This window comes from Cornus florida, unplaced genomic scaffold, assembly GCF_030987335.1.
Source record: "Cornus florida cultivar Cherokee Brave unplaced genomic scaffold, ASM3098733v1 CherokeeBrave_3.0.0_Hap2_Chr01, whole genome shotgun sequence".
In the NCBI taxonomy this organism is placed as follows: Eukaryota; Viridiplantae; Streptophyta; class Magnoliopsida; order Cornales; family Cornaceae; genus Cornus; species Cornus florida.
The window spans coordinates 117,123,728-117,137,690 of NW_026775571.1; the positions used below are offsets into that span (position 1 = coordinate 117,123,728).

General features: G+C 35.3%; 1 protein-coding gene across 1 annotated transcript; it reads left to right on the forward strand.

The window, feature by feature from the left end:
- Positions 1-280: 280 nt before the first annotated feature.
- On the forward strand, positions 281-13,668 carry LOC132316638 (wings apart-like protein 2). The gene is made up of 13 exons (XM_059815114.1): positions 281-1,216; positions 3,273-3,372; positions 5,510-5,846; positions 6,323-6,435; positions 7,729-7,857; positions 7,969-8,062; positions 8,166-8,276; positions 8,717-9,318; positions 9,815-10,092; positions 11,303-11,450; positions 12,304-12,401; positions 12,487-12,568; positions 13,258-13,668. The coding sequence occupies exons 1-13, from the start codon at positions 639-641 to the stop codon at positions 13,339-13,341; spliced, it is 2,754 nt and encodes a 917-aa protein (XP_059671097.1). The 5' UTR covers positions 281-638; the 3' UTR covers positions 13,342-13,668.
- Positions 13,669-13,963: the final 295 nt, after the last annotated feature.

Here is a 13,963-nt window from a genome sequence, read left to right on the forward strand (position 1 = left end):
TTATCACTTACAAAAAAAAAAAAAACACACAGTTGATCGAGGTTATGATGGGATCGTCCTTGATCCAACGGCTGAGGCTCATTTACTTGCGAAGCCGTACCATAACGCGAGAACACTGAAATATTAATCGGACAAAGGCGAAAAAACGCACTGTAGAGAAATCGTCTGTCTAAACCCAAAACCCAAATCCAAGCTTACTTTTCAACTGGATTAACGAGAAAAAAAAAAAAAAAAAAAAAAACAAAAAAAAAAGCAATTCGACTCCTGATTAAGATCAACGGCAACAATAACGTCACGAGGTTAGTTTCAAAATTGTAATTACTAGATTACCCTCAACTCTATGGCCCACATACCGTAATCGGTATACCCTCAAAATAAACGCTCAGATTTTTATGAAAAAAACGTTAACCTAAAATCTTTCACTCCTTTTACTTAAAATTTTTCGATACTCTTCTCCCGATCTTGATTCAAATCTTCAAACCAGAGCTGAACCAAGGACCTTCAACAAACCTTCCTATACTCTTCAGATTTACCCTCAATTTCCGAATTTATTTCCCTAAAAACCCTATCTTTCTTTCTTTGATAGTTTCATTACATGAAAGATTTGAATTCTTTGGAACGTTACAGCCAACGGAAAAATGATAGTTAGAACGTACGGTCGTCGGAATAGTCGGAATCGAGGCATGGCAAGAAGCTACTCCGACTCCGGTTTTGACGACGACGTATCTGACAGCTTCAGAGACTCTTCATCCCAAGAAAGCCCCCAAGATATATACAGTTTCGCGTTCTCGTCCCAAGATTCGTCCCACTGGGCCTTCGATTCGGACCCCCTAGGCTCGAATTTGCCTCAAGAATCGCGTCAATTGGCGATTCTGCCTCCGAGAAAGCCACTGATCGGCGGGAATTTGAAGAACGGCGATGGGGATATCCGGAAATCGAAGAAGGCGAGAAACGGGAAGAGCGAATTGGAGGTGCCCAAGAAGTTGAAATCGAAACGGATGAGATCGGTGTCAGTGGTGCCGGCCACGTTGATGTCAACGGCGACGTTGATGGAGACGCAGGAGTTTGGGGAAATGATGGAACATGTGGATGAGGTGAATTTCGCTTTGGATGGATTAAGGAAGGGCCAGCCTGCTCGGATTAGGCGGGCGAGTCTGCTGTCTTTGTTGTCTATATGCGGCACTGCGCAGCAGCGGCGGCTTTTAAGAACTCATGGGTATGTGACTTTTTAAATATTTTGTGTCAATGGTGTTTGAATATGCTCTTAAGTATCAATTTTATAGTTTAAATTGTTTAATAATATTTTTGAAAGAAACCCATTAATGGGATCAAGTAATATTGATTAACGAGGTTTTGAGACATTTTATTTGATGGTTTTGGACATTTTATTAATGTTGTCTATATATATTAAGTCTCTTAACAATATACGAATATACAATGAAGAGTTTATAACATTTAGAAGTTAGTTTTGAGGCAAGTGTTAATTACTTCCATCTTGTAGTTGTAGTTTGTTTAAAGAGAAATGTTTAGTTGGACCTTGTACTATCATTCTGGATACAAGAAACAATTGATATGGTTCGGCTTGCTTTAGATAAAAATTGTCATAGAAATTTTTTAAGATGATTTTCGGGGAAAAATATCTAATATTCCAGTTAACATGACAGTGTATGGAAGGATATTGTGTTGTGATTGTAATGATTTCAAGTTGGATACATTGAGATGTATTGGTATCTATGTCATTCATGCGTTCTAAACAGTCCAATCAGTGAATTATCTGAAGATTATATTTGTTGTTATAGTTTAACGTTTGCTCATCAAGGAATCATCATAAGGTGCAAATAAGCTCAGATGTTGTACTTTGCATCTCTCTCTCACAACAAATCTATCTGTTAGATATCCATTTTTAGGAAGTGTGGTAATGGAGTAATACAAGGTACCTTTTGAATGGATGGATGGAGTCCCAAGATGAGTGCAGTATATTCTGCACAGGGTTTGTGGTCAACTAACTAAGATAAATAAGTAAATTATGCTCTGATGAACCCTCGTAGGGCACACAAATGATTAGACCATCTTCCTTTCTATGCTTTTGACTGTTCTTCTTGGTTAAGCTTTAATTTCTTGACTCTCTGACAATGAAATAACTGTCTGAAACTTCGGCCATTGATCAATCTTTGATTTCAACCAACAAAGTTATTCACTTTTTGAGGATATTAACCAATCTTTGGCTTCCTTTTTATTAACCAATCTTCAAATTGATGGTGTAGTTATATGGTGTGATCCCAGAAACCTATCCAAATCAAGTTAAAGAATCTTTCAATTACATAGAGAATTTTTCTGTGGAAGTTGATGCTACCATGCACTTTTCCGCTTAAAAACTTGGTTCCAGGGATTGTCCATAAAAAATGTAGTGCTGTTTCAAAGGCTTTCTAAACACCCAAAGCATTAGACTGATGAACATACAGATGTTGTCAAACAGATTTAAGCAGAAAACTAATGTCTCCCCTTGTCTTAAAATACCACACTCAAAAGGTTTTCATATTGTAGAAATGGATGCTCCAAAATTTGAGCTTGTGATATGATGAAACAAAGAGTTACTTATAAAAATAAAAAAATAAAAATGATGAAACAAAGAGTCAATGGTAAAGAACAATTAGATAGAGTTGCTTGAGGTTTGTGAAACCTTCCCAACGAATTTTAAGTGAAACCTTCCCAAAGAATTTTTCCTCTACCAAATAATAAGAAAATTTGGTCATTTTATCATGATCCGAGAAGCTTGAGGGCAATCCTCTTACCAAGCGTTTTGGATTGTTTGCAGGGTATAAGAAGTTATGCAAAAGGTGTAAATTCGGTATCCAAGCTAATTTATTCCATATGACAAGCAATATTATCCTTTTTTGATTTTCAAGTTAATTGAAATTCGCCTCAGATTTCTTAACCCAAGAAGGTACTCTTTGGGTGTATGGGAGGAAGTAGAGAATGCCAAGATACTTAGAATCTCTCCTAGTCCGCAGAACCAAATTAACAAATTACATTGGCTGACTTTTTATACTTCCGACTGTTTTACTTGATAATGTTTCAATTCTATGACTGAAATATAGTTATAGGCAAATCACAAGATGTTAGACCGAGGGATTGTCATCATGGTCCATTTACACGAGTAGATGTTTATCTTTAGTTAAATATACATTCATATTTTGCTTATACTAAATAGGTGCATTCTTCCTATTGTTCTACTGTCCGAACTCAGAATTCTTTTGCCACCTTGTTTTCAGGATGGCGAAAACAATTATTGATGCTGTTTTGGAACTCAGCTTTGATGATTCACCTAGCAATCTGGCTGCTGCAGCACTCTTCTACATTTTGACTAGTGATGTAAGTGGTGGATAATCTGAAATGCTAGCTTCTGAGAATGCTAACGTTGCGTTGAGTAATTTTGCTGGTATTTGATATTAGGTGTTACCTTTCGGTGAAAAACTATTCATATTTCATTCATAGGCCTAAAACCTGAAGCGCCTCCTTCTCTGAACTGTGTACTTATGTTGTGGCATTTGACCTTTTGCTCACCCAGAGTTATTAGTAATTTATGATAGTACACTTAAGGATATGCCTTTGAATCCAAAGAGCTTGGAAGGGTGATAAGTATTGTCAAACCTTCACAGAAGTTTCTTTTTATTTGAATCTTAAACCAACTGACAAGGATGATGGTTTCATTGTGCTCAATGAGAATGAAATGATCAGATTAATTTTTTTGCTTTAGGTGAGTTTCAAGGAATCTGGTGTGAGCATTGTGAATTAAAATGATATAGAAATTGTAAAACCAGTGGGTTTATACTTTATAAGGTGAAAAGGAAGTTGTGGCATATAGCTCTTGATGAACTAAGTAGAGGAAATAGTTTTGTTTCGCGAGCCCCAAATAATCATAAGTTTTGGATAAGGTTCTGCAGATTTATTTTAAAATGAGGATCTTGATCGGGGATCTTAAGGGCTTAAAAAGCCGTAACTTCTCTCCTCGATCCTTTGCTCGACTGCTTCTGCCATCCCGCGAGAAAGGAGGGAGGGAAAGAGGGGGGGAGATGATATTTGGTGAGATACACAAAAGTTTGTAAATTGTATGTGGCTCCAATTTTTTGGAATAGGACGGTGTCTTTATCAGCGTGTTATTCTATATTGTTTAGTTGATTAGTCAATATTGAATTTTCTGCTGCCAGACATTCAAACTTCAAACCATTAGGAAACTAACCCTTCAAAATAATTAATTGCATTCACCCATGCTTGTATTCCAAGTTTTAACCTATACAACGGGGCTTTGGTTTTAACTGATTATAAAGGATGCTGAGCTAGGCATGAACGTATAGAGATTCCTGAGTTGCTTGGAAAAATGTATTAGAGTATTGCTTTCTGATTCTCTCATTTTTGTGCATAATCATTTTTATAGAAATCATACCGCATAACCCACTTCTGATAGCTAGATTTGTGAACCCTTTAAACTATTTTATCTTATTCCTAAAAAATAAAAAAAACATAATTGATATATCTTATAAATATTTGATAAATATATTTGCACACGTTGTACTTCTTTAAGATAAATGGACAAAAGATGATATTGAATATATAAATGCTGTAGAGACGCTCCCACAACATAATGACCCAATGTAACCATAATTTTAGGATTGGAAGAGTAATTTCTTAATAAGCTATTAGCTCTTTAAGGAGGAACTCTCTTCCCTGGCATGTCATTCCGCAAAGAATGGAGTGAGGGCTGACCTTTCCTACTCCTATTATCTACCCCCGAGGGATACTTAAGAGAGTAACACACCTTTCTTATCTTGTAGCAGTAAGTAGGACTAACAGTTCTTGCTATCCTCTCTCACATGTTTTAGATTTTGGCAAACTAACTCTCTCGCTCCTGCTCCAGCCCCCGTTCCTGCTCCTGCTCTATGTGACTTGGATTACTAGTTCTCTGATCAGTGGATTATAATGGAATTTGTGCATTGTTATGAGTGTGGTATGATCGTCTATCTGTGTGTTGTCTTGTTTGCATTACTTATTAACTTTGTTGGATAAGTTGTTGAGTTATTGTGGAGGTCTGAAGACAATTGTCATTATACTCTTTTGTTCTTAAAACTTGCGTCTATCTGCATGTTGTCTTGTTTGCATTACTTATTAACTTTGTTGGATAAGTTGTTGAGTTATTGTGGAGGTTTGAAGCCATTTGTCATTATACTCTTTTGTTCTTAAAACTTGCATCAGCATTTGACAATTTTTTTTAGTTGTTTTCAAGTTTATATTCATATAGAATCTATCTTTTTTTGAAATGCTTGATGCTACAATATTTTTTTAACTAAAAATGTGTTTGGTGGTTCATTTGTTTTTTCTACTTCTGTTGGCTATCTTAAAATCTAAAATGTGTACATTCATGCGATTGTTTAACTGGATGATCTACATTCACTGGATACATTTTGTTCATCTTCATAAGGATCTTAAAGCTTTTCAAATTTCACTATTTCAGGGTCAGGAGGATCACCTTTTGGATTCGCCGGGTTGCATTCGTTTCCTAATAAAATTGTTGACACCACTCACCTCTGATGCTACTAAAGACAAAGTACCAACCATCGGCCATAAGCTTCTAGCTTTTCGTAAGGATGCTGGTATCTTACAAGATGTTAACGGAGTGGATTCCACATCTGCTGCAATCATGCTCAAAGTTCAGGAGATTCTTGTAAGTTGCAAGGAAATGAAGTCAAGTGATGGCAATGATGCTGGAATGGGGAAGCCGGAGTTGAGCCCAAAATGGATAGCTTTGTTGGTGATGGAGAAAGCTTGCTTATCTACAATTTCTCTTGAAGGTTGAATTTAACCTCATCTTCTCCTGCATTTATATATATGTAGTGCATGTTTCTGAATTTAGGTGTCCATTGATGTGATATGTTATCTGGGACTGCAAGAATTTATCACCCTCTAATGGTGAGACACCACCACACACCCACACCCACACCCACACCCAATCTCCCCTCTTTCTCCTTCCAGTTATTCCTCAGACACTTCTTTTTGGATGCTTGAACAGGTCTTAGTTTTTTTTTGAATAGTCAAACCATGTCTTGTTTACATTGAGTAGTGATAGTCTTGGTTTCAGTTCATTGTAATGAAGTAAGTTATTTATTTATTATTTATTATTATTATTATTATTTTTTAAATTGTAACTTGGTAAACCACTTACTATTTTTATTTGATTTATAATCCCTTTTCCCCTTGATATTCTTGTTTTTTCATTTCATTCTATAATTATTTTACTGATTTTTCCTGTTGGTTTGCAATTTTTCAGACACCACCGGTGCTGTTAGGAAGACAGGTGGCAACTTCAAGGAAAAATTACGAGAGCTTGGAGGACTTGATGCGGTCTTTGAGGTCACTAGGAATTGTCATTCCATTATGGAGGTGTGAGATTGTATGTTTTTTGGATCTCATTTTCCAGCTGAACTGCAATGGGTTAACATGAATGATGAGAATAGTGCAGCAATTTGTAGAGGAAGTCTTGAAATTTGCTATTGTTTTCTCTAGAAAACATAGGTTGAGAACTGTGGTTCAGGATTCTGAATTTGAATGTGCCCTAATACATGCATGACCCAAATTGAAGTTCATTAGAAAACATAGGTTGAGAACTGTGGTTCAGGATTCTGAATTCAAATGTGCCCTAATACATGCATGACCCAAATTGAAGATTATATAGGATCAACTTATGGAGAAGTTTATAATATTCAAAATTTCCTATAGTTAATAGAAGTTGAGAGTTGTGATTCAATATTTCAAATTGGAATGTGCACCAATGTATCACGGATACACCGTTATGCCGCCTTCTATTGTTTCTTCACATTCTATATATAAATATACATATAATGAATTTCTAATTTCAGCGAAGCTGATGTTGCTATATTACCATATGCAGCCCTACTACCATGCATGGGGTTAACATCTTTTTATTTCTTAATTTGTTTTTTGTCCCCCACATGGTCATATATTATATATGTATATTTGTATCTCAAAGTTCATCCTTCAGTGAATGATGTCAAGCAATGTTAATTATATAGCTTTGATTAGCTGAAGTTCTTTCTATGTCCAGTGGATTTTTGTTTATTTTCTGTTAATTCTTCTTTTCATTTTTGTTCTTTTTGGCTATACATGCATCAAATAACATACAGATACTCTTTTAACATTCTGCTGTTTGGCTTTATTGGATTGAAATCAGTTATGTGTGGTAAAATAACCAATACGTGAGGGGAAAACTTAAAAGATTTGGCCGTCTTTTTATCAATGTATTAGATTTCCTAAAAAAAGTCATTTGATGTTTTTTATGGGTTTGTCATTTTTATTGTTGGCTGACTATTATTCCTGTTAGCTAGTAAAGCTTTTTGGTTTTTACCACTGATCTGTTTTCTTCCACCTGCGCTAGAAGCTTTGAACATCGCTTTACATAGCATTCTTTCTGCGCTTCTTTCTCATATTGCCTATAAAATAGAAAATGCACTTATAACGGAATGGCACAATGGTTTAATTGTACTTGCAAGTGAAATCTAATTTTTGAGTTATAGCAAGTTTGTGCTGTAATTATTAAACAACAACACACTGCAAACTTCTGTCTGTTATTTGAATTTTAAAAACAAACAATTAATGTGGTTCATTTATTATTTGGAGAATATATACTCCTTGTGAACTCATAAATTTTGCTTGCAGGGATGGCTGGAACAAAATTCATCTTCAATTCAAGAATCGAAGGATAATGTCAATCTAGAAAGTTTGGTGCTGCTTTTAAAATGTTTGAAAATCATGGAAAATGCCACATTTCTTAGTAAGGATAATCAGGTAAACTGAATTTAGATTCTTTAGCCCCTTCCTTTTCCAATTTAATTTTGAAAATTAAACTGCCTGTTGACAAATTACCAGTCATTTTGATTGGTATTATTATCATAACAGATTCATTTGCTTGGAATGAAAGGAAAGTTCGACCACAAGGGTTCCCCTCGATCTTTTACAAAACTCGTTATTAAAGTCATCAAGATCCTTTCAGGTATCTGTTAGTGTTAGAGGGTTGCTTTCAAAAACTTTTGGTTAGCACGTAAATTTTTGCTTAATATAGTTTATTTTTGGATGACGGTGGCATTGATATCTAGGTCTATCTTTACTGAAGAGTTCCTCGAGCAGTTCCTACGAGGAAGAGTTTTATAATCTTTCCAATGGGATTTGTGCTGCTTCTGAAATGCCTTTAATGGAAGATAGCAAAGGTACACTATGATATCCTGGCAGCTATTACTTTCTCCCCTCTCCCCGTGGAAATAATGAAAATATAGGACGAAGACACGAGTAAAATAGCACTTAATTCATGAAATGATTTTGAAGTCAACCTTGGAGGTTTGATGTCACTTGAGCAATCTTCTTGTTCTAGGGCAGTGGTCTGGGCCAGAGATGAACAATTTTGAACTAGCTTGGTCATTGATGTGTCCTTATTGTGTCAAGAAAAAGTTCAAAGATATGTGATGGACGCTTGCACAGAAATTAACGGTGTAGCTGATTTAACAGATTCTTTTCAGTTGAAATTCTTACTGGAAATAATTTTACATTGTTATATAATTATAGTTATCACTTATTAGCTAATAAGAAATTGTTAAGCACCTAGACTTGAATAAAATGATAATTAAGTTAATATAATCTTCTGAATCTGCAGTGGACAGTGATGAGATCATATCCATCAGTTCTTCTATAAGGTTCAGTAGAACAGAGCAGACCACTTCTCAGAGGAGTCTCAGTGAATCTCAGAACAGTGAATGGTTGTTTTCTGGCCTGTCAAGGAATTCTAATCCCAGTTCTGAATTTACCAACACATCAGCTGATAATTGTTTGTTAAAAATGAGAATCAATTCTTCCACGTCAGGCTCATGCAGTGGAACTTCAAGGAGTTCAACTAGTGGAGTATCTGCAAGTAATGATTGTTCAAGGATGAACTTTGGTCTTGGTAAGGAACCCAAATTTACTGGAGAAAGCAACTCCGAACTTCCAGAGGACAGCCAGGATCCTTTTGCTTTTGATGAAGACGATTTTGAGCCATCTAAGTGGGACTTACTGTCGGGAAGACAAAGAGCATCTCAAACTCAAAAACCAAAGGCAACATCAAGAGAACATGAAGATGGATGTCAGTCCATAGTGATGCTAAGCCATCAAGTATCAGGTGATGGCGAAAATCATCATTCTAATGAGGTCTCTTGTTCATCTGCTGTTGATGAAAAGAAGTCCAATCTTCTAGTAGACTGCCTTCTTGCAGCTGTCAAGGTATTAATTTTTTTGAAAAAAGTGTAATAAAAATAGTCTACAACAACTCCTGCTTTTCTTTTTAACTTGAATCTATACTTCAAACTATGTGGGTTTGCTTATCCGCGTATTGGATATCCTAGATTTGACCTTTGAAATATATCTAGATACTAGTTATTATATAGTCGCCAATGGTCCATTTATTTGCATTTTGGAATCTAGAAGACTTCTCCTGTACATTCAATATGTTTCAGTAGATCTTTTCCTAATTGAGATTTTTTTTAATACAACTTCTGGGTTCCCTAATGTTTAATTATTTATTTGTTGGCTTTGTAGAAGGAAAGTATAGGATTATCTATCCTATCCAAAATCTTCAATTTTTGATTAGTTTTTCTCTCTGATAGAGCGTAAATGTTTGATTGAAGTCTGTGTAAATTGGTTCCGATTCAGGCAATGTTTGTCAACACTTTATGAAGCATTGGAGTTTCTGAAATTTATATTAATTTCCTCATGGCAGGTTCTGATGAACTTAACAAATGACAACCCTATGGGCTGTCAGCAAATTGCTTCATGTGGAGGACTGGAGACTCTGTCCTCGTTGATTGCAAACCACTTTCCATTATTCAGCTCATTTTTGCCTCCTGTCAGTGAGATGAGAGATACTACCTCATTCTCCAAATCAAGTATCGAAGTTGACCATCAAAATGACGGACATCTCACTGATCAAGAGTTAGATTTTCTTGTTGCTATCTTGGGTTTGCTTGTAAACTTGGTCGAGAAGGATAGTTGCAACAGGTAACCTTTTCTTTTTAGTATTCTTTACTAGCTTACTTGTAGTTGACCATGAAGCTGTTATTGCATGTGACAGTGATATGTTTGTCTAACTTTATTATGGACGTCCTTTCTTCAACTCATTCTTTAAATACATTTATCTATAAAACTTTACTTTTGGCAATATCCTTGTTTAAATGATAATTTGTGCATCTTATCTTTTCATGACATTCTCCAACTCAAAAACTTGCATAAAGTATTGTTGTGGAATTCTTCGGGTGTTGTAAGCTTTTAAAAGTATCACATGAGCAGGGTGTTGTAAGCTTTTAAAAGTATCACATGAGCAGCAGAAGTGATTGCGAGTGTGCCATGCATTTTCCAGAACTTTTATAATCTTCTAGGAATTTTGGACTTATTTATTTCCAATTTTTGAACTTTATCAACATTTGATGCAAAATTCAACATTGTTGTATTTGTTCTCTAATTTCAAGTTATCTAGTGAAAATATGGCAGAAACTATGCATCATATTAAATAATTAAAATATTAGATATTTATCTTTATCTGAGAAATCTTAAAATGTAAATTTTATTAGAATTTTGATCTTAGGGAAAAGGTAAAGAAGGGTAGGATGCATGTATCAAGAGAACGTTTCATTGGATGATACTGCTAATCCAATTAGAACTGCCATGACACGAGGCTTGAAAAATCTCCCAGATGAGATATTATTCAGTGGAATTTTTAATGCCGCTACATGGTTATATACAAGAAATATGGTAAGGGTGAGGGGGATGAGTCTTCACACCTGTAAAATCTTGACCCATTTACTTTTCTACAAAAAGAATAAATGGGAGATAGTTACTGCCCTTGTCTGGCTCTGCATCCTTCCTCTCCCCTCACCCAAAACCGGCAAAACAGTTAATAAAGTATTACCAAATATGGCAAAAAAAAAAAAAAATCATATTGAAGATTTTGTAATTGCTGGTGATTGATATCAGACACCATTGACCCATACATTTTGTGAAATGATATGCCTTTCAAGTTGTTAATTTGATGCTAGCAAAATTTGGGTCTGTAAATTGGGATTTCTTCTTTTATTCCTTTTTTTTTTTAATTTTTATTCCCTTTTTAGATGATCTTTGCTTGTGATGACTTGTAAAAATCGCAATCACTGAAGCACGGAAAGTTAGCTTCATATATTTCACTAATCAAATCTTGTTATATGATTCACGGCAGATCACGGCTCGCATCAGCCAGTGTTTCTTTGCCCGGTTTGGAAGCAGTGGAAGATGAAAGTTGTAGGGATGTAATCCCACTTCTGTGTTCCATCTTTTTGGCCAACCAGGGGGCAGGGGAAGCAGATGAAGGGAAGCAGTTGACGTGGGTAAGTAAACTGGTGGTGTTATATTATTGAGATTTCAGCCTATTCTGCTAATCTGCTTTTATTTTTTTATTTTTATCTTTTTTCTGCTTGATTATTCTTTTATAAGGAATTTTATAGTTTTGTTTCTGAGAAGCTAGAGCAGTAAAGAAAAAGAAAGTAAAGTAAAAAATTAGTCTTATATTATCCATCACTTTGGTCCCCAAGAAAGTTCAGTGATTACATCTTATAAATTATGTGATTGAGTTTAGTTGATAATGTGAAATATGTCTTTCTTTTGTGAACAAAACTACAGTCAGCACCTAATTAAAGCTGTTATAGGTTCATGTTTAAGATTGAATGAGGTCTGGTAGACTAGTTACTTTATTGGTTGTGGTAAGTCTATGCAATTGGGTGAATGATATTCCATTACAAGATCATTGTTAAATTGTTTGGGAAAAATATTATCAAATCAAGCTTGGAAATAGATTAAAAGACGATCATGGTGTCCTATTTTCATTTTACTTTTCAATCGTTGAATTGCTAATGCAAATATAATTAAAAAATTACTCTCCACTTGGAAGTTGTGTAGTTTGGGGCAACAATAAAGAAGTATTCTGGCATTTAAAATCTTAGTTCTTACTGAAATTTGTCTAATTTTTGGGATTGTAAATCTAGTTCCTTAATAATATCTCTTTTCTATAAATGAGTGCATTCACAAGAAATTTAAGTTATCTTTGTCTGTAAATTGACCATTTTAGAATAAGAAGTTCAAATCAATTGATGGATGCATTGTTGTGTGGAAAATCTTCAAGATATAGCCCACTGAAGGCTTAACATGACGTTTCCTAAATTCGGATTTTGTTGCATTCTGCAGGATGACGAGGCAGCTGTGTTACAGGGAGAGAGAGAAGCTGAGAAGATGATTGTAGAAGCTTATTCAGCGCTTCTTCTGGCATTCCTTTCAACTGAAAGGTTTGTGTGCATCTATGGATATCATTTCCCTTGATAAATGTTTCTTTATATTTTCTCAACGAAAATCTGTGTATGCTGTTAACAGTATGAGCATACGCAATGGAATTGCTGAATATCTTCCAGATCGCAACCTGGCGGTTCTTGTACCTGTGTTGGAAAGATTCGTGGTATGTATATATTATGAGTTACAACTAGTATTATCTGCATAGATAAAGAATGAAAGTAGCAGTACTGCTCCCTACTTTTTCTTTTTGGTTGATTTATTTCATCATTAGACCATCTACTAGTTCCGCCACAGCGGCAGGTCCAATGCAGTTCAAAACCTCCTGGTTGTTAAATTATGAGCTTGGGCTACAATGCAGCAGTGGCATACTTGTCATTTTGTCATTCACCAATAAAGCAAGCCAGCCTATTGAAGGCATCCTTACTTCATTGGGTAAAATCACTGCACTTCCAATGTGACTTGGCCTTCTGCAGTTGGTGAATGACAACCTGCGAGGAAATTGCGGGGACTTGTAATTTTTACAACTAAGAAACCCTATGATCGCTAACCTTGTGGACAGAACTGTTCTTTCATAAGAATATCTTACCATGTTCCATGCCCAAGAAAGCTAATTTGCATGGGAGGTTTAGGATTTTGTGGGATCCTGAAAGACATACTAACTTGGATTTAGCAAAAAAAAAAAAAAAAAAAAAAAAAAACCGAGAGACTTCAATCAGAGTGTTATTTATAAATATTGGGGGGGATGTCCATTGATTGAAGAGCTTCCAGCATTGAACTGGCCTATTTCTGGTATTACATCGTGGTTTATACACAGATCTTTATGTATTATTATTATTGTTATCTGCCTTACAGGAATTTCATCTGACACTAGACATGATCTCGCCGGAGACTCATACAACGGTGCTTGAAGTAATTGAATCGTGTAGGGTTCCTTGAGATGTTGAGAGCATAGACAATTTGTGTGAGCTTCATTGTTTCTTCGGATCAACTATTTGTTGTTCCACGATGCCCGTGGAGATGGAACTGCTGGCCGCTGCACAATATCAAACTGACCAGGGGCCTGTCATATAGTCTGCTTTACCCCATCCCTTGTTTGTATTTTTCTCCTTTGATTTTTTCATTTACATTATTCTTCCACCTCTTTTTCACCATCTGTGGTGCAGGCTAAAGATGATTGTATACGAAAATGATAGCACAAATCTAGATGTTCTCCTACATGCATTGTGTAATTTGTATTTTTTTTTTTTTTTGTTGTATCTGTTTTATGTCAGTGTGCAATTTTCATTTTTTTTTTCCTACCGGGACATCCATTCAACCAATAAAAAAAATAAAAATCTATAGGATTAGGTATTTTAATTAATTTTTTTACAAAAATCTAAAAAAAAAACTGCGAGCAAACTTACATCTTCTAAACTAATGAGTAATGGCACAGAGTTAGAGCCAAGTTAATATTGGAAAAAGTAATCTGTTTGAAGAAATTACATTTCCCATAAAGGTCAGAAAATATTATGTTTGAAGGGAACTGCAAGAGAAATTAAAATATAAATTTGATCAAATC

Excerpts from the sequence above, each read along its gene's own strand:
- LOC132316638 (XM_059815114.1), top strand. The coding sequence starts at position 639 with ATGATAGTTAGAACGTACGGTCGTCGGAATAGTCGGAATCGAGGCATG. Across the intron at positions 5,847-6,322 it reads ATCTACAATTTCTCTTGAAG|ACACCACCGGTGCTGTTAGG; the intron begins GTTGAATTTAAC and ends GCAATTTTTCAG. Across the intron at positions 11,451-12,303 it reads AAGGGAAGCAGTTGACGTGG|GATGACGAGGCAGCTGTGTT; the intron begins GTAAGTAAACTG and ends TGCATTCTGCAG.